At 44.1% G+C, this 20,567-nt stretch overlaps 1 protein-coding gene across 3 annotated transcripts in view; it reads right to left on the bottom strand.

Moving 5' to 3' along the window:
- The window catches only part of CYFIP1 (cytoplasmic FMR1 interacting protein 1), a 210,402-nt gene that overhangs the window by 59,614 nt on the left and 130,221 nt on the right, over positions 1-20,567 (bottom strand). For all 3 annotated transcript variants that reach the window (XM_073614611.1, XM_073614610.1, XM_073614609.1), the window contains 2 exons: positions 13,075-13,274; positions 3,909-3,996 (listed from right to left, as the gene is read on the bottom strand). In XM_073614611.1, coding sequence (XP_073470712.1) covers positions 3,909-3,996; positions 13,075-13,274 — 288 coding nt within the window. The remainder of the gene's footprint in view (positions 1-3,908; positions 3,997-13,074; positions 13,275-20,567) is intronic.

Genomic DNA, 20,567 nt, shown 5'->3' with positions numbered 1-20,567 from the left:
TACGACTAAGGTAAATGTCCAAGAATGTACAATAAATATACATTCAAATTACAAAAATAAAAAACGGAGATGGCACAAAGAGGACAACATCGTATATAGAGAGCTATTACTCAAATTTATATCAGTTGTACTTCAAAACAGGATGGTATTACCATAAAGTTCCTAACAAACACACAAATTTTAAAGTAGAAGTCCAGTCAAATCCTATAATCCTAAACTCAAACCTGCTGCCACTATCATTTTAAGCCTTTTCTAACTACCCTGTAGAGGAAAGAGGTCTATACTTACCTACGCTGAGGGTGCTCTGGTCCAGTCACATGATCTCCCCAGCTTCAGTGAAGAGGAGAGATTGCTCACCACAGCTAAAGAGCCTGGGCGGTGACGTCACCCACAGGCTAACCATGCAGTATCCGTTGTAGGTCATCTCTCCTGTACACTGAAGCCAGTGCTAGGAGCTGATCATGTGATCAGAACGCCCTCAAGCATAGGCAAGTACAGACATCTTTCCTTTACAGGGTAGTTAGAATACACTTACAGTGCCTTGCAAAAGTATTCACCCCTTGGGCTTTTTACCTATTTTGTTACATTACAGCCTTTATTTCAATGTTTTTTTAATCTGAATCATATGTGATGGATCAGAACACAATAGTCTAAGTTGGTGAAGTAAAATATATACATAAAACTAATTTTTCAGACATAAAAAACTGATAATTGGCATGTGCGTATGTATTCACCCCCTTTGTTATGAAGCCCATAAAAAGCTCTGTTGCAACCAATTACCTTCAGAAGTCACATAATTAGTGAAATGACGTCCACTTGTGTGCAATCTAAGTGTCACATGATCTGTCATTACATATACACACCTTTTTCAAAGGCCCCAGAGGCTACAAAACCTAAGCGAGAGGCACCACTAACCAAACACTGCCACGAAGACCAAGGAACTCTCCAAACAAGTAAGGGACAATGTTGTTGAGAAGTACAAGTCAGGGTTAGGTTATAAAAAAATATTCAAATCTTTGATGATACCTAGGAGCACCATCAAATCAATCATAACCAAATGGAAAGAACATGACAACAGCAAACCTGCCAAGAGCCGGCCGCACACCAAAACTCACGGACCGGGCGAGGAGGGCATTAATCAGAGAGGTAGCCAGAGACCTAAGGTAACCCTGGAGGAGCTGCAGAGTTCCACAGCAGAGACTGGAGTATCTGTACATAGGGTAACAATAAGCCCTACGCTCCATAGAGTTGGGCTTTCTGGCAGAATGGCCAGAAAAAAGCCATTACTTTCAGCAAAACACAAAATGGCACGTTTTGAGTTTGCGAAAAGGCATCTGAGAGACTCCCAAAATGTATGGAGGAAGGTGCTCTGGTCTGATGAGACTAAAAATGAACTTTTTGTCCATAAAAGAAAACGCTATGTCTGGCGCAAACCCAACACATCCCATCACCCAAAGAACACCATCCCCACGGTGAAACATGGTGGTGGCAGCATCATGTTTTTGGGAGGGATGTTTTTCAGCAGTCGGGACTGGGAAACTGGTCAGAGTTGAGGGAATGATGGATGGTGCTAAATACAGGGATATTCTTGAGCAAAACCTGTACCACTCTGTGTGTGATTTGAGGTTGGATGGAGGTTCACCTTCCAGCAGGACAATGACCCCAAACACACTGCTAAAGCAACACTTGAGTGGTTTAAGGGGAAACATGTAAATGTGCTGGAATGGCCTAGTCAAAGCCCAGACCTCAATCCAATAGAAAATCTGTGGTCAGACTTGCTGTTCACAAGTGCAAACCATCCAACTTGAAGCAGCTGGAGCAGTTCTGCAAGGAGGAATGGGCAAAAATCCCAGTGGTAAGATGTGGCAAGCTCATGGAGACTTATCGAAAGTGACTTGGAGCTGTGATAGCCGCAAAAGGTGGCTCTACAAAGTATTGACTTTGGGGGGGTGAATAGTTATGCACATTGACTTTTTCTGTTATTTTGTCCTATTTGTTGTTTGCTTCACAATAAAAAAAAAAAAAAAAAAAAAAATCATCTTCAAAGTTGTGGGCATGTTCTGTAAATTAAATGATGCAAATCCCCAAACAATCCATGTTAATTCCAGGTTGTGAGGCAAAACACGATAAATGCCAAGGGGGGGTGAATACTGTTGTCAGATTTTCCTATCGTGTGTACACAAGTCCGTCACACAAAAGTCCAAAGTACAAACACGCATGCTCGGAATCAATGCTCACCAAACACGACATTAGTAGAAGGTGCCCAAAGGGTGGCGCTCAAAAGCTGAAATTTCACATAGTACGTCACTACGTTCGGGTTTGTTGGCCGACAATTGTGTACCGTTTGTATGCAAGACAAGTTCACGGCATAAGCCCTTCGGACAAAAGTCTGACGCTTTGTCTGCCGAAAGTCTGATCGTGTGCACGAGGCTTTAGAATGGGGGTGGGAACAGGTGTAAGTAGTATAGTTAGAATTTGACTGAACTTCCACTTTAAACTCCATAGTTTATCTGAAAATGGGAAGATAACTGAGGGTTTAAAGCCCATCCCCAGGCAAAACAAAAAATTCTCCCTTACGGTGAGAATGCCCTACATTGCAAGAGGTAAAAATACTCCTATGTCTAGGGTATCGGAAAAAGCAGTTTTCCTTACCTGATCTACCGCTGTACTGACAGCTGGTGCTCTTCTCCCTTACGTTTCAGCTTGTGGACTGCCACTCAGCTGCTTCTTGTCCAATGCAGGGCTATGGGCCCAGCATTATAATTAAAGCGGAATTTAAGGCTTTGCCTAATTAGTCTTAAAGGGGTTGTAAACATAAAAATTTTTTCACCTTAATGCATTCTATGCATTAAGGTGAAAAAACTTTTGACAGTACCGCCGCCCCCAGCCCCCCCGTTTTACTTACCTGACGCCTCGAATCTTCGCTGCTCGTCCTCATTGCAGCTCAGCCTGGTCGCTGATTGGCTGCAGTGGATGGATTGAAAGCAGCGCAGCCATTGGCTCGCGCTGCTGTCAATCACATCCGATGGCGCGGCGCGCCGGGGGGCGGGGCCGAGTGATACAGCGAGCGGCTATAGCCGCCGGCTGTATCACGGGAGCGCGCCCGCAAGCACTCACCACCATGCGAGGGAGCTCGCATTAAGGTGGTAAATGCTTGCGGGGAGGAGCTGAAACAGCCGCCGAGGGACCCCAGAAGACCAGGTTCGGGGCCACTCTGTGCAGAACGAGCTGCACAGTGAAGGTAAGTATGATATGTTTGTTATTTTAAAAAAAAAAAAAAATTACCTTTACAACCCCTTTAAGAATACTCCCTCCCCCATCCTAACCTGTGTGAGGAAGATCTTCATACTTACCTAGTTTTAGGCTGCTCTGGTCCAGTCACATGATCTGGCTTCCCACTGCAGGGGAGCAACGACAACCATAGGAGCCTATGGGTAATTTCCAGGCATTGTTGAGGGCTCTCTCCTCTCCCCTGCAGCCAGCACTGGCTGACACAGGAGATATCACGTGACAGGTACAAAGCGGGCTAAAAAAATGGGTAAATATACAGATCTTTCTAACATGGTTAGTCAGAATAGATGTTAGGTGGAGGGAGATATTGTTTTTAAGACTAGTTAGGTGAAGCCTGGATTTCTATTTTAATGACATCAGAAGGCATACATCCACTGCAGCATAGGGGAGAAGAGGCTGTGGGTGCTGGATGCAATGCTCAGGCAGTTTCAATGAAAGGATTTTTGTTCAGAATTCAGCTTTAAGCCAATATCTATGGTAAACTAAGAACATAAATTCTTAGTATTTATGTTTGTTGGCAATCAGGGGAATATTTGATATAGGACCGTAGTAGCCATATATTTCACCTGCTTCACTTCAGAGTTCCCAAACATTCTACTAAAAAGATGTGTCCTTACCTTGGAGCCATATAAATATTGTGGTTGGGCATTGGGTTGTTTGTCACGTTGAAATTCTTGAGAAAATGGAAGCACTGTACGAACAAATCTGGAGAAATATTCAGAAGAGTAAACAATTAAGGCTGCAATATACGGATATAATATGCAAAATAAAAAAGGACAAGTGTGTGGCCAGGGTCAGCGCCAGCATAAGGCAGCCGCCTGAGGTGGCCAGGAGAGGGAGGCGCCAAAACCAGGGGTTACCCAAGAAGTTCTAAGGCTATTGCCAGCGGACGGCCATCCTCGCATCTGTACCGAAACCAGCGCAGCACACTGACAGGAGGCGCAGGCAGCACAGCCCTGGCCGGGCGCCGTTAACTTCGCCTGCTCGCCTCCGCTTACTAGAGTCGCGGGTCGCCCCTGCCTACTGCACTCCTCCTCCTCTGCTAGCTGCAGCGCAGAGATAGACAGAGTGACACACTGGAAGAAGCCGTGATCGGCCCCATCCCATCGCCTTTCTGCTTCTCCCTTCAACCCTCGAGGCGAGGATCGCTGAATAAGGGAAAAATAAGTCCTCCCACCTGGGCGGCAGCGGCTCCATTTCAGCAGCACACACAGAGCACGTGAGGAGAGAGGGAGCCCGGGGAGGAGCCTGGAGAGAAGTGAGACCAGGGGAAGGGGCCAAGAGGAGCATGATTACAGTTAAACAGAACAGTTAAAGATTTTTCTCTCCCAGCTATGTGAAAGGTAGGGAAAGAATGTAATACAATGCGATCTACACTGCATTACATTCATGACTGAATGCACAGTAACATTAATTATGTAACATCAGCAGGCAAAGTATATGCAATTTGGGGTGATAGTTCACCAAAATGCACCTTTGCCTGAGACAAAAATCCTTGCACCGGCCCTGTGTGTGGTATTCCAACTAACTGATACATTTACATTAATGACATTAGATATCTGTAAGCTTATGGTGTGGTAGTTGGTATTGTGAAAATAATAAAACAGAAGACATGCCACAACCTCATTTTAGGAGCAGCTGCTGAAACACATCCAACTTCTCTGTGCACTTGCTACTCTTCTTGGAGTACAGTTATTTCAGAGGCAGGTGATCTTTACCTTTTGCTGTTTTTTGTTACACTACTTAGTAGTAGTACTAATACCATACTGTAAGGGTACACAGTTTTTTTTTTTTGTTTTTTTTTTTAAGACAAGCCCTTCCATTTAAAAAGGACCACTTTATCAAAAAATATTATGTTCTGATAACTCTAGGTAATCAAAGCTGAACTCCAGACAGAAAAACGTTCATTTAAATACATTACTTAAAGCAGAGTTCCAGGCGTTTTATCAACTCCCCCCTGCATTCGCCATCGCTTCCTGTATTCTCATTGCTTTGTTTTTTTCCCAGCAGTGCAAATACCTTTTTTTTTGTATTCCTCCACTTCCGCAGTACCTCGCAGCAGCGAGGTAGGTCATGTCCACCCACCTGTTGGCTCCTGGGATATGATAGTTATCAATCCCAGGAGTCAAGGCGCCTCCGCCGCTTGTATCATCACGGTATTTCTAAAAAATAGGATTTTTATAACAGCTTACCTGTAAAATCCTTTTCTTTTGATGTACATCACGGGACACAGAGCCTCAGTAATTACTGATGGGTTATATAGGGTATTACTAGGTGATTGGACACTGGTCACACCCTAAACAGGAAGTTCAACCCCCTATATAATCCCTCCCCTTACAGGGATATCTCAGTTTTGTAGCAAAGCAATATAAGTGTATTAGAAGAGGGGAGGGACCTCTGTTCCCGTGATGTACATCAAAAGAAAAGGATTTTACAGGTAAGCTGTTATAAAAATCCTATTTTCTTTTTCGTACATCACGGGACACAGATCCTCAGTATTTACTGATGGGACGTCCCAGAGCAATGCTGAGGGGAGGGGACCACACAACGTAGGGTGCAATGAGACCTGAGGACCTCGTACTGCTGCCTGCAGCACACTACGCCCAAAGGCGATATCCTCATGCCTTCTCACATCCATCTGATAAAATTTGGTGAATGTATGGACTGAAGACCGGGTTGCGGCCTTGCAAATTTAAGCCATAGAGGCCTGGTGATGCCCCGCCCAAGAAGCACTACTAGCCCTTGTGGAGTGTGTCTTGATCTGAAAAGGAGGAATTTTCTGTTTCAAACCGTAAGCTTGAATAATCATTTGTCGAATTCATTTAGAAATGGCAGATTTTGACGTTGCCTGTCCTCTATTGGGACCTTCTGGCAGCACGAACAAAACATCCGTTTTGCGAATTTGAGCTGTTGCTTTCAGATAGGCCTTGACTGCTCTTACTACATCCAAGGAATGTAGTGACCTTTCTTCCGTAGAACAGGGATCTGGAAAAAAGGAAGGCAGAACAATATCTTGGTTTAGATGAAAACCTGAAACCACTTTCGGTAGAAAGCTAGGATGAGGGCGCAATATCACTCTATCCTTGTGTATGATTAAATAAGGCTCTTTACAGGAAAGAGCTGCTAATTCTGATACTCTTCTAGCAGAAGAAATGGCTACCAGAAAAATGAACTTTCTTGTCAACAAGACCATGGGAATTTGACGTATTGGTTCAAAAGGCTGTTTCTGTAAAACTGACAGAACCGAACTCAAGTCCCAGGGGTTTAGAGGCGCCTTAACCGGAGGATCAAGACGCGTCACCTCCTGCATAAAGTTTCGGACCAAAGAATGTGAAGCAAGTGGCCATTGAAATAATACTGATAAGGCCGAGACCTGGCCCTTGATGGTACTCAAGGCCAGCTTCATTTCTAATCCCATTTGTAGAAAGTCAAGAATTCTACCTATTACATATTTTCTGGGATGCCAACCCCTGGATTCACACCAGGATACATAAGCTTTCCAGACTCTATGATAAATCACTCTGGAAGCTGGCTTCCTTGCATTGATTAAGGTAGAAATCACAGGACCTGAAAGCCCACGACTCTTCAGAACGTGGGTTTCAATAGCCAAACCGTCAAATTTAGCGTTTGTAAGGCAGGATGGAACACTGGACCTTGAGATAACAGGTCTGGACATGACGGTAGGGTCCACGGGGAACCTACTGTCATCCTTACTATTCCTGCTTACCAAGCCCTCCTGGGCCAAGCTGGGGCCATCAGAAGTACAGACTTCTTTTCCTGCCTGATCCTGCGAAGGAGTCGTGGCAGTAGTAGAATAGGAGTGAATGCATAAATCAGCGGGAACCGATGCCACAGAATCACCAATGCATCTGTCCCGCATGCAAGAGGATCCTTTGTTCTTGCCACAAACTTGTCGATCTTTTTTGTTGAATCTGGTTGCAAAGAGATCTACATCTGGGACCCCCCATCTTTGGCATATGGCCCAAAAAAACGTCGGGGTGAAGAGACCATTCCCCTGGGAATAACCGCTGGCGACTCAAATAGTCCGCCTGCCAGTTCTCTATCCCTGGAATGAAAACTGCCGATATGCATGGCACAAGCTTTTCTGCCCAGACTAAAATCTGGTTCACTTCTCTCTGAGCTGCCCGACTCCTGGTGCCTCCTTGATGATTGATATAAGCCACTGCTGTGGCATTGTCGGACTGGATCCTGACCGGGCAGCCCTGTAGCCTGAGAGTCCAGGCCTTTAGGGCTATATATGCTGCACGGATCTCCAGAATGTTGATGGGTAAGGTCCTCTCGGTTTTGGACCATTCCCCTTCGACCGCAGACTGTTCCAGAACTGCTCCCCAACCTGAAAGACTGGCATCCGTTGTTACCACCGTCCAGGTAACCGGTAGAAAGGATTTCCCTTTCTGCAGGCTTTCGGGTATTAACCACCAACTGAGGCTCTGACGCACTGCATGAGACAGGTGCATCGGAAAATCTAATGCCTGAACCTTCTTGTTCCAGGCGGACAGGATACTGTGTTGCAGTAGTCTTGAATGAAACTGAGCATAGGGAACTGCTTTGAATGAAGCTACCATCTTTCCCAGCAGCCTCATACAAAGGCGGACAGAAGGACCCTTTTTGGTCCTGACTACCAGAATTAGCTCTCTTAAGGTAGTGATCTTTGCCTGAGGTAAAAATACCTTCTCTTGGCTTGTATCTATGACCAGACCCAAATACTCCAGTCTTCTTACTGGTTTTAAGAAAGACTTTTCTAGGTTGAGAATCCAACCTAGGTGTTTCAGGTAATTGACTGTGGTCATCAAGTTCCGGCTCAAAGAGGCTACCCACCGGTCTATCAAGAGCAGGTCGTCTAGGTATGCTATGACAGTTATACCCTGAGCCCTTAATCTGGCCAGAGGAGGAGCCAAGATCTTTGTAAACACTCGAGGTGCAGTGGCTAGCCCGAAAGGCAGAGCCAAAAACTGAAAATGGCGCCCTTCTATTTCGAAGCGCAAGTACTTTTGATGAGCAGGAAAAATTAGTACATGCAGATACGCATCTCTGATGTCTATTGATGCCAGGAATTCTCCCTGTAGGATGGAGACTACTGACCGAATTGATTCCATGCGAAAGGATCGAATCCTTAGGAATCGATTCAGATCCAGAATGGGTCTGACATCCCCGTTTGGTTTTTGTACCGTAAAAAGGTTGGAATAAAATCCCAATCCTTGATCTTTCGTGGGAACCACCATGATGACTTTTTGCGACAATAGTCGCTCTAACGCTAGAAGGAGCGACTGCTTTTTCTCTCTGGATCTCTGGGGACACTTGATCTGAGGAAATGAGGAGAGAGGAATTCTTGGAACTCCAGTTTGTAACCCAGAGTTACCGTGGAGATTACCCATCTGTTCTGGAAATCCTCCTGCCAGAGTTTTGAGAACCATAGCAATCTTCCCCCCACCCGAGCGAGCGGGGGCGCTTCTTCATAAAGAAGCTTTAGCGTCTTGTCTAGTAGGCTTCTTCACCCAGGACTTCTTTTGTCCCTGGGGTCGACTCTGAAATTTATTTCTAGACCCTGACGGAGGAGGCCGTCACGACTGCCTGGAGGCTGATGCTCCTGGCACTGGGGAAAGAGCCCGTTTGAAAGAGGGACGCTTACTCCTTTTCTTAATAGGTAAGAGAGTGCTTTTCCCACTAGAGATCTTTTGGATATAATTGTCCAAATCCTCTCCAAACAGCTTGCACCACGAAATGGAAATCCAGCCAGAAGTTTCTTACATGGTGCTTCGGCTGACCAGTTCTTCAACCATAAGATTCTATGCATATGCACCAACCCAAGTGAAAGACGAGAGGTTTGGATGATAGAATCTCTGATGGCGTCAACAGCTAAACATAAGGCCGCTGGAAGGTTAGCCAACCCCTGGGCCTGCTGTTCAGGTAGAACTTTAAGGACCTGCTTAACATGGTCTCTTAAGTATTGACAGACTCCGATCGCTGCCACTGCAGGTTGAGCTACTGAACCTGCTAAGGAGAAAATATCCTTCAACAGGGATTCCATTTTCTTATCAACAGGATCCCTGAGCATCTGAGCATTGTCTACAGGACAAGTCAGACTTTTATTTACGGAGGAAATGGCGGCGTCAACGGCCGGTACCCCCCACATCTTTATAAACTTTTCTTCCATAGGATAAAGTGTTGAAAACTTTTTAGGTGGAAAAAAACGTTTATCTGGGTGATCCCACTCAGAATAAATGAGCTTTTCTAGCAGATTATGAACAGGAAAAGCATGTGTTGTTTGAGGAGGCTTCAGTGACCCCAAAGAAGAAGAGGGTTCTTTAACTGACTCAGATACAGGTAACTTAAATGTGGAGCGGACCAATCCAGCAAGGATCTGTACTAAGACCTTCTCATCCTGAGAAGCTGAAGAGGGCCCTTCTCCACTTGATTCCTCAGAGGAGGAATCATCAGTCCCATCCCGATCCTCTGAAAGGGATTCTTCTCCTTTTTCCCCAGAGTTCCTCTGCCTGAGGGTCCTGGGTAACAGAGGAAGACCTAGTGCGTTTTCTTCCACTGAGTGAAGATGCGATTAAGGCCATTAATCTTTCTTCTAGTCCACTAATGGTTGAGGAAAAAACCTCCTGCGTAATGTATACAGGGGCTGAAGTGCCAGAAGCAGATGCAGCCCCCGACCCCAACGGCTCTCCCTAGAGGGAGGGAGATCCCCTAGAGCCTCTGGTTTTTGGGGTATTTGTACCTCATCTAGCCATAGTGCAAAGCAACAAGGTGGAGGTATCACACAAATGAAACACTGACTGCTGAGCGATGTAGTCCAGCAACTTGCTACTGCTACCAATGCCCAGTCAAGGTGTTTCTTAGTAAATGCTGCCTGGCAGAATGCCTGTGTCCCACCTTACATGCGACAGTCAGCTCTGTGTCCCTCCATAGGCTGTGTGCACCTGAAAAGTGTGCTTCTTATAGCCTGTGCAGCCAGTGATGTGGGCGTCTAAACACGCCGGACGTCGCGCTGACGCTCCGCCCCCCCCTCTGACCACCCCCCTTCGTTTTATTTAAAAAAAAAAAAAAGTGCGCTTTCCCGTGCGAGCCGACCCTCCGGGACCAGCATGGAGGGGAGGCTGGGGTGGAGGAGGAAGGAGAGAGGCCGGCAGGTGATGGGGTCTGCCACATGTAATGGCGGCGATGATAGTGCAGTATACTACCGCCTCACAGACCACTGCGGCCCCCCCTAATCTTGGGGGGAATGTACTTGCAGGAAGAGCCCCCCCATCCCATCCTACCTGGAGCTCGGCTGGAGGAGCTGTGCAGCGTGAACACTGAGAGACAATCAAGCATGTGAAGGTATGTGCTCTTGGCAGCCCCCGGTGGCGACAATAGGCATAGCATACATTTACTTAAAGGAGAAACCTACTAGAATTAAAAAAATTCTGTGGAATCTCCTATACCTTATCCAGCTGCAGGGTTCTGTTATACAGACCCAATCTTCACCTCTCACAGTGGGCTCAGTTTGGAAAACCTTCAGAGACTGGGTCCCCCATGGATAGGGTGGCCTGCAGTTCTGGGCCTGTAAAGCACCCGGCCAAGAATAAGGCTAGAAAAACCAAATTCTGAAATGCGGGGTCCAGCTCTCTAAAAAGAGAAGCGTTACAGGTAAAACCTTGTTTCTTCGGACACGAGGCCCGGGTACCATCCAATTCAGCCTAGAAAGGACACTTTGAAATGGATCCGGTTCGCCTGGCTTGCCCCAGTATAGGATACTATAGTATAGGATATTCCCTTTGGAGCTCAGCACAGGACATCTTTACACGTCCAACACCTAAGACACTGGCAAAAAAACTGAGGTATCCCTGTAAGGGGAGGGATTATATAGGGGGGTGAACTTCCTGTTTAGGGTGTGACCAGTGTCCAATCACCTAGTGATACCCTATATAACCCATCAGTAATTACTGAGGCTCTGTGTCCCGTGATGTACGAGAAAGAAAGGAGATAAGTGCCACGCTTTGTTGTTTATGCGCATACGCAAGATTGGGAGGTGCATGCTGGGTAGCCAACAGCGTTTTATCCCGGAACGAGATATATTTTCTAATAATGCCCATTGATGTAGGATTAAGTGCAAACATGTTTTTTTTAATTTTTTTTAAATAAAAACCGCTGGAACTCTGCTTTAATAACTGCAAGGATATAAAATGATATAAATCCACTGTGTGTTAATCAATTGCTTTTGCAAACAGCACTTTTAATAACTTTTGCTGGGAGGAAGAACAGGGTGGGGGATTTGTACTGGAAGGGGAATTTTAAAAGGTGGGGGGAGACTTGTGTTGGGAGGAGAAGAGGATTTGTGAGGGGTGGACTGGGGGGCAAAGATTTGTGCTGGGATGGGGTAAGTGTGCAAATTAGTGCTTTGTTTTCTTTGGAGAGGGGGAACTGGGGATTTCTGCTAAGAGTAAAGTGGGAGAGAGTATTGCATGCAGTAGGAATTTTGCCCTCTCCTGACCTCTACAATACACACCCTAAACTCCTGCCCTTTTTCTTTTTTGTGCTCCTGACCTATACTATGCAATACATACACCTGGGCCTTGCGTTCTGTCAATTATGTAGTTCTGACCCCTGCTGACTGCAGCACTCTATGCGCCTTACATACTCCTGACCCTTGAACTCTTTGCATTACACACCCCAGGCCCCTGCACTCTATGCGTTACACTCTCTCTGATCCCTGCATTCTGCATTTCTAAACTCAACACTGACTAAAGCACAATTATGTAGTTCTGACCCCTGCTCTGACTGCAGCACTCTATGTGCATTAGGTACTCCTGACTCTTACACTCTGTGCACTGCACACCCCTGTCCCCTGCATTCTGCTTTACAGACGTCTTCCTGCACTATATAAGCTATATTATACACGTCATCAAAGGATTGCTTGTCTCAACAGTTGTTGGTTGCTAAGCAAGTCTCCGACAAAGTGTTAGTCTTTATTATTATTACTCTATTTTCAGAGTGCACAAAAGCATATGTAATGGAAGTGTTTCATTTTTTTTTCTAAAGATTGTGGCCCTTGGTGAATGTAAATTAAAATTCAGGCATGAGAAATAAAAAGGAATTAAGAGGCTGAATAGTTTTACAAAACTTTCTGCTTCTGCTCCTTAGTCATGTTGCAAGTAACATCACAGAGCAAGGAAGAGGATGGTCAGATATCTTACCACCCATAATTGTTAGCTAGACATCCATCTGTCCATGGCAACCCTGAAACACTAATGCTCGGTTCACACTGGGGCGACTTGTCAGGCGACCTAGTCGCCTGACAAGTCGCCTCCCGTTCTGTGCTATGGAACCGTTCTAATCGGAGCGACGCAAGTCGCTCCGACTTAGAAAAAGGTTCCTGTATTACTTTGGGGGCGACTTGGGGCGACTTGCATAGACTTCTATGCAGAAGTCGTCTCGCAAGTCGCCCCGGCAGTCGTTTGCAGGTCGCCTCGCTGAGGCGACCTGCAAGTCGTGCCGCCGATGTGTGAACCGATCCTAAGGGGTTTATTCATAAATTATATCACCAAAGATTTACACACTTTCATCCATGGTTTACATAACCAATTAGAAAAATGTTTGAATCATGTGATAACATTTCTAAAAAGATATTAAAGGTATGAACTACAAAAAAAAAAAAAAAAAAATCACATTATCTACAACACAAAGAACAGACCTTCACAGTGTTCATTTTAGCAGGCTGAAGCATTAATGAATAGTCAAGATCAATGACAGATGCCATGTTGGTAGAGTATTCACCTGTATGTGGAACCATTGTAGCAGTAATTTGGGAGGAAATCATAATTGAGTTCCCAGAAGACATGAAGGGTAATTCTTCCATAGGGGGCAGACACATTATGATTGGCTTCCCGAAACATGGCATCATAGCTGTCCAAGGTCAGGTACTTGCTCAGTAATTTGTGAGTCAATCGGTTTATTTCAAGAAGGCCATCTAGCTCCTGTAAGTAAAAAAAATAAAAAATAATAAAATATTAAAAATGAATCAACCAAAATAAGTGTTTACCCCCTCAAACAAAAAATTTCCACATAAAGTAGGTTTTTGTACTCTTATTCTGCCTTCAATGCAAAGCAGCATTAAAGTGGTTCTAAAGTCACAAGTTTTTCTTTTACCTTAAAAGGAACTGTAAAGTTTAGTTTAAAAAAAACGAACATGTTATACTTACCTCCTCTGTGCAAGGGTTTTGCACAGAGTGGCCCCAATCCTCCTCTTCGGGGTACCCAGCGGCACTCCTGGCTCCTCCCCGCATCGAGTGCCCCCTCAGAGACCGGCATTCAAATGGGAACACTCGTGCGGGTGCACTCCAGAGTCCTGCTGCTGCGTCCATTGACACAGACAACAGGACTTGGCCGCGCCCCTGGCTCCTGTGTCACTGGATTTGATTGACAGCAGCGGGAGTCAATGGCTGCTGCTGCTATCAATCTATCAAAGGAGGACCAGAGACAGCAGTTGGAGCTGCTGGGCTTGTTCTCATTGCTGGAAAGATCAGGTTAGTAAAAGGGGGGCTCTGGGGGGCTGCTGCACTACAGAAGGTTTTTCACCTTAAGGCATAGAATGCCTTAAGGTAAAAAACCTTGAGGGTTTACAACCCCTTTAATGTATTACCTGAATTAAGGTAAAAAAAAAACCAAAAACACCTTTTACTAGCGGTTTGCTTCCCCACCCCCTCTCTTCCTAATTATTTTCCCCTGAGACCTGTGTCGATCCAGCACCTTGCCCGTCTGCAGCAGCACTGGTCTCTCTCCCTGCTCTCACAGGATAGACTGATAGCAGCATGAGGCATTGGCTCTGGCAGCTGTCAATCAAATCCAGTGAGGGAGCAGAAGATGGGGCTGAGCTGCTATGGACGCACATAGCCTGGCTAAGGAGGAGGCCTGCCCCATAGAACAGAGTTTGCTATGGGGGAACACTGAGAACAGGAGGAGCTGACAGCACCATCGGGGGACCCCAGAAGAGGATGTAAGGGGTATCTCTGTGCAAGGATATGTCCAGGAGTTGGACAAAAATATGGAAACACTACACGATTTGTAGGTGTGAAAGTGACATGTTTCGCGTTGAAAGCAGAAGTAATGTAACACATTAACTCCAAAAGGTCGCATAAACTCCAAACATACAAAGATAAACAATTAACCATAACTCAACCACTTAACTGTCACGTCAGTCACGTAACTGGTACATCATCGGTCTTCAAGTGGTTGTAACGGGATGATGCCAGCAGCTGCAGGCATGTCCCGGTACAGTTTTTTTAGAGCCGTTTTTTTTTTTTTTTTTTTTTAGAGCCGGCGGTCGTCTGTCTAGTAATAGCAATCAGAGCTGCTAACTAGCCACTCGATTGTGATTACAAGCAGTGGGAGGAGATGTCCACGAGCAACCAGCCAGCGCATCCGCTCGCTAGTCAGACTAACAAAGCCGGGTTAGGCTTTGATGGGCTTTTCGCTATGGTAAACAATGCAAACTATGACACCACTTCTGGGTTACCCAGATGTAAATAGTGCCATTTTTAAAAACCCAAAAGCATTAAAAAAAAAACACAGATCTTGGCGTTTTGAATGCTTTTAAGCACAGAGGAGGGATCTGGGGTCTTATTGACCCCAGATACCTCTATAAAGAGTACCTGTCACATTCCTATTGCTGTCACAAGGATGTTTACGTTCCTTGTGACAGCTATAAAAATGTAGGAAAAAATGTAAAGCAACAGTCTAAATAAATATATATATATATATATATATATATATATATATATATATATATATATATATATATATATATATATATATATATATATATATATATATATATATATTTTATTTTTTAAATAAATTATAAAGAAAAGTGCTTGCAAACAAAGGAGAACGCATGCGCTGGTCCCGCACACAGCGATCGCCCCACACATGTGAGGTATCGCTGCGAACGTCAGATCATGGGCAGTAATTCTTGCACCAGACCTCCTCTGTATATAAGCATAAGCGCGGTGGACATGGTCAACTGATCAAAGGAGACAAAAAGGACATTGTGCAGTATTGTGACCCGGAACATTATTTGCCAATTCCCAGGACAATTCAGGCCGTCTTGGATGCCAAAGGCGGTCCAATGCCATATTAGGTAACAATTTTGTTGTTCTATCTGGTGTTTCCATATTTTTGTCCAACCCCTGTATATTGTATACAAGTATAAACCTCTTATTTATTTTTATTTTTTTTAAATCAAAGAGGATTTTATTGATTAATTAAAATACCAAGTACCAAAATGGTAATAAATAAACAATGTTTTCCATTCAGAACACCATTAAGCACATAAACTCAAAGTGCCCGTATCTCTAGTGCGTTAGCAGGTTACATTTACCTCCTATTAAGTTAGAAATGTCATCTCCGCTTAAACTTTCCCCATCCACACCCCCAAATGGATGGGCATCCATCGGTCAGTGCATAGGACCTGCATACAATCGTGCGTACCATCTCCACCTCTACCTAGGAGTCTCCCAGACTGCATTCAGCCCGTGGGGCACTGCAACACCCTCATCAGAACGAGCTCCCTAGGGTTAACCCAGGGACATTAAGCCATTGAGACCATAATTTTTCATATATATATTAAGGCAAACCCTATGCTGGTAGATGCATCTCTCCAAAAAGAGCATGTTCCCAATGTGTGTCACCCAAGTTTCTCTCTTTTTTTAACTAAAATTTAAATCCTTTATGATCGCTAACATTTTCCTTACTTGTGGGCCACTCCAGCTAATAAGTGACCATTTAAAAAAAAAAAAAAAACTTCTCTAATGAAGGTGTTGGTTCTCTCAAACCAAACAAGGTAGCACACTGCTACACAGACTAACAGAGCCTCTAAAGCAGGGATCTCCAGACTATGGCCCTCCAGCTGCTGCGGAACTACACTTTCTATGAGGCATTGTAAAACTCTGACATTCACAGACATGACTAGGCATGATGGGAATTGTAGTTCCTGAAAACCTGGAGGGCTATAGTTTGGAGACCCCTGCTCTAAAGCAGAAGGCCACCTTGTCCATGCAGGGAATTTTATGGAAAAAGGAATCCCTCGGACCCCATTATACCCACCTCTCCCTCATAGCTCTTTGCAGTTGGAGGTGAATTTGGCTTTGTTGTTGACCCTACATTAGAGAGACGAAAGGGTCTCCAAGTGTAAAAAAGTTTTGTTACAAATAATGAAAATGTAATATCTTCCTCCCCCAAGCAATTTTGCAAGTGCACCATGAATGGATTAATGTAAGCCTTGCACTTTATAAAGTATAATATCTGCACATTAACACTTTAGAGCAGTGCTAAAATTCCAAACCACATAAGAAATAAATACTACCCAAAGACCTAAGCAAAATTATGCTTCCAAGCTTTCATTTAAACAAAGACAGCTGTAAAAACAACTGTTCTGTAATCCATTATCATCCTTTCTATTGGGAAACACTAAGGGGTTGATTTAATAAAACCGTAGTGTGCAAAATCTGGTGCAGCTGTGCATATTCACCTTGTTAAATTAAGCGTTGACAAAATACAAAACAGAAAAAAAAAACTGGAAGCAGAGCTGCACCCGATTTTACACTCTCCAGTTTTAGTAAATCAACCCCTATGGAACTTAGTTTCCTAGCGAATGACAATATATATTATGAAATCTGGGCTTGATAAACCTAGGGGGCTATTCTTATAACTGGGCGTATTTCACAGGCAGATAATTCTGCATCATTACCATTTGCTCTTGTAAAAACTTAATACAAAACAAAAAACACACGGTAAAGTCCGCTGCTTTGGAAGGTTCTACAGTGCCTTGAAAAAGTATTCATATCCCTTGAAATTTTCCACATATTGTCATGTTACAACCAAAAACAAATGTATTTTATTAGGATTTTATCTGATAGAACAACACAAAGTGGAACATAATTGTGAAGTGGAAGGAAAATGATAAACGGTTTTCAAATTTTTTCAAATATCTGAAAAGGTATGGCATTCATCTGTATTCAGCCCCCCTGAGTCAATATTTTGTAGAACCACCTTTCGCTGCAATTACAGCTGCAAGTCTTTAGGAGTATGTCTCTACCAGCTTTGCACATCTGGAGTGTGACTTTTGTGCCCATTCTGCTTTGCAAAATAGCTCAAGTTCTGTCAGATTGGAAGGAGAGCGTCTGTGAACATCAGTTTTTAAGTCCTGACACAGATCCTCAATTGGATTTAGGTTTGGACTTTGACTGAGCCATTCTAACACATGAGTATGTTTTGAGCAAAACCATTCCACTGGCTGTGTTTAGGGTCGTTGTCCTGCTGGAATGTGAACCTCAAACCCCAGTCTCAAGTCTTTTACAGACTAACAGGTTTTCTACTAAGATTGCCTTGTATTTGGCTCCATCCATCTTTCCATCAACTCTCTCTGTCCCTAAGGAAAAGCATCCCCACAACATAATGCTGCCAACACCATGTTTCAAGGTGGGGGATTGTGTGTTCAGAGTGATGTGCAGTATTAGTTTTCCGCCGCACATGGCATTTTGGTTTTAGGCCAAACTTCTTCCACATGTTTGATGTGTCCCCCACATGGCTTCTCGCAAACTGCAAACAGAACTTCTTGTGGTTTTCTTCTTGCCACTCTTCCATAAAGGCCAGATTTGTGGAGTGTACAACTAATAGTTGTCCTGTGGATAGATTCTCCCACCTGAGCTGTGGATTTCTGCAGCTCCTCCAGTTACCATGGTCCTCTTGGCTGCTTCTCTGATTAAAGTGGTTGTAAACCCTAGAAAAAAAACAAACCAAAAAAAAAAAAAAATCTGCAAAACAAAAGGCATAATGAACTAGTATGCATAGCATACTAGCCCATTATGAATTACTTAACGGAGATCGAAGCCCCGCAGCTGTCCTCTTACCCCTCTCTGGCGGCCGACATCACCCCCGGAGTTACTTCCGGGTATCACGGGCATGTGCGCGGGAGCCACCGGTAACGGCACAGTCTAACTGAATCAATGTCACGTACTGCCATTGCTTCAGTGCACATGTGCCAACGACTTAGGCACATGCAAATACACAGGGGATATTTCCTAAGCCGTGCAGGTTTAGGAGATATCCAGTGTAGCTACAGGTAAGCCTACTTATAGGCTTACCTGTAGTAAAAAGTGGTTGTAAAGGGTTTACAACCACTTTAATGCTCTCCTTGCCCGGCCTGTCAGTTTAGGTGGACAGCTAGGTCTTGGCAGGTTTGTCGCTGTGCCACACTCTTTCCATTTTCGGATGATGGATTGAACAGTGTTCCATGAGATGTTCAAAGCTTGGGATATTTATTTATTTTTTATAACCTAACCCTGCTCTAAACTTCTCCACAAATTTATCCCTGACCTGTCTGGTGTGTTTCTTGGGCTTTCATAATGCTGTTTGCTCACTAAGATTCTCTAACAAACATCTAAAGGCTTAACAGAACAGTTGTATTTATACTGAGATTAAACTACACACAGGTAGACTCCATTTAATAATTAGGCAACTTCTGAAGGCAATTGGTTGCGCTAGTATAAAATGATGGGGGAGGGGTAAGGTGGCGCTGCAAAATGTGTAAAATTAAATATGTGTATCTGGTGCCTTACATCACAACATTCTCTGCGTGCTCAGTGTAAGTGATGATCCATATAAACTAATAAACGTGACCATCAAAATGTTTCAGTTCATCAAATTGGAATAAATTCCTTGAAACAGCAAAAAATATAAATAAAAAATTGTAAATAAAAAAAACAAAAATTGTTCTCTGGTGCAAAAAAACAGTCAAATTTGTGTCCTAGTGTACCAATTTCCAAAGTGGCTTATGCATGAATCTGACACAGCTTCCAGTGCAAATAGGCGATTCACTCGTGCTCCCCTCCTGGTTCCACACTCACTAGAAAGATTAACCCCCTGCAAGGGTAAAGCACATCCAAGCAGAGTTTCCTCTAATCTCAGTACCAGTATTGATTCCTCTTCCCTGGTGGTTACAGTCATGTGGTAAGTTCACATATGAATGGAAAAGATTGACACTCATAGCGTGAATCCATAAAAGAATAGAAGTTTTTTCAATCAAAAGCAGGTTGTAACTTTAAAACCGCACTATCCGTAGTGCTAGAACAGTGGTTCTCAACTCCTGTCCTCAGGGCCCACTAACAGGCCAGGTTTGCAAGATAATTGAAATACATCACAGGTGATATCATTTGCTGCTCAGGGATTGCAGTATTCTAGTCTGCATCACCCCAAGGTAATACTAAAAATCTGGCCTGCTAGTAGGTCCTGAGGACAGGAGTTGAGAACCACTGTGCTAGAAGATCAGTAACACTAGTTTACAGCCAAGAATCTGGGACACCATGCATTCTACAGACAGTAATTAAAAACTAGAAGGGACGTGATGGCGCTCCAAGCTTTGCCTTATGAGTTTCCTCATCAGAAGCAGCGCCATCTTGGTCCACCTCATGTCTTCTATGTTGTGCGGTTGCCATGTCAACACGGCAAGCTAGTCGCCATGTTTGTTAGTAATGTGGAAGTCAAACATAGCCATTCAATGCCGGGCCTAGCTTCTATATCCCATTCCAGCAGTCATCAAAATTTGATATTAAGTGCAAATAAAGCACGATGGGTCCGCAGAGTTTTATTGAATCCCCGAGTAAATAAGGTCCCTCTCTTAAATATGTATAACAGACATGACTGCGCCTCCAGTGTCATTTACTTAAGTAACTGTACAGTGCAAATTGCCTGTCAACAACTCACAAGGCCAATGGAGGCGCAGTCATGTCTGTTATACACATTTAAGAGAGGGACCTCATTTGACTCATTCGGGAATTCAACAAAACTCTGCGGACCCATCGCGCTTTGTTATTTGCACTTAACATCAAATTTTGATGACGGCTGAATGGGATATAGAAGCTAGGCCCGGCATTGAATGGCTACGTTTGACTTCTGCATTACTAACAAACATGGTGACTAGCGTGCCCTGCTGACATGGCAACCGCACAACATATAAGTCATGAGGTGGACCAAGATGACGCCACTTCTGATGACAAAACGCATAAGGTGGACCTTGGAGCGCCATCACGTTACGTCCGGTTTTTAATTTCTTTCTGTAGAATGCATGGCGTCCCAGATTCTTGGCTGCAAACCAGTGTTACTGATCTTATAGCACTACGGATAGTGCGGTTTTAAAGTTACAACCTGCTTTCGATTGAATAAAACTCAATCTTTAACGAATTCATGCTATGAGTGTCAATCTTTTCCCTTCA

This window comes from Aquarana catesbeiana, linkage group LG02 (assembly GCF_042186555.1).
Source record: "Aquarana catesbeiana isolate 2022-GZ linkage group LG02, ASM4218655v1, whole genome shotgun sequence".
Taxonomy (NCBI): domain Eukaryota; kingdom Metazoa; phylum Chordata; class Amphibia; order Anura; family Ranidae; genus Aquarana; species Aquarana catesbeiana.
This window is presented reverse-complemented; position numbering and strand designations above follow the sequence as displayed.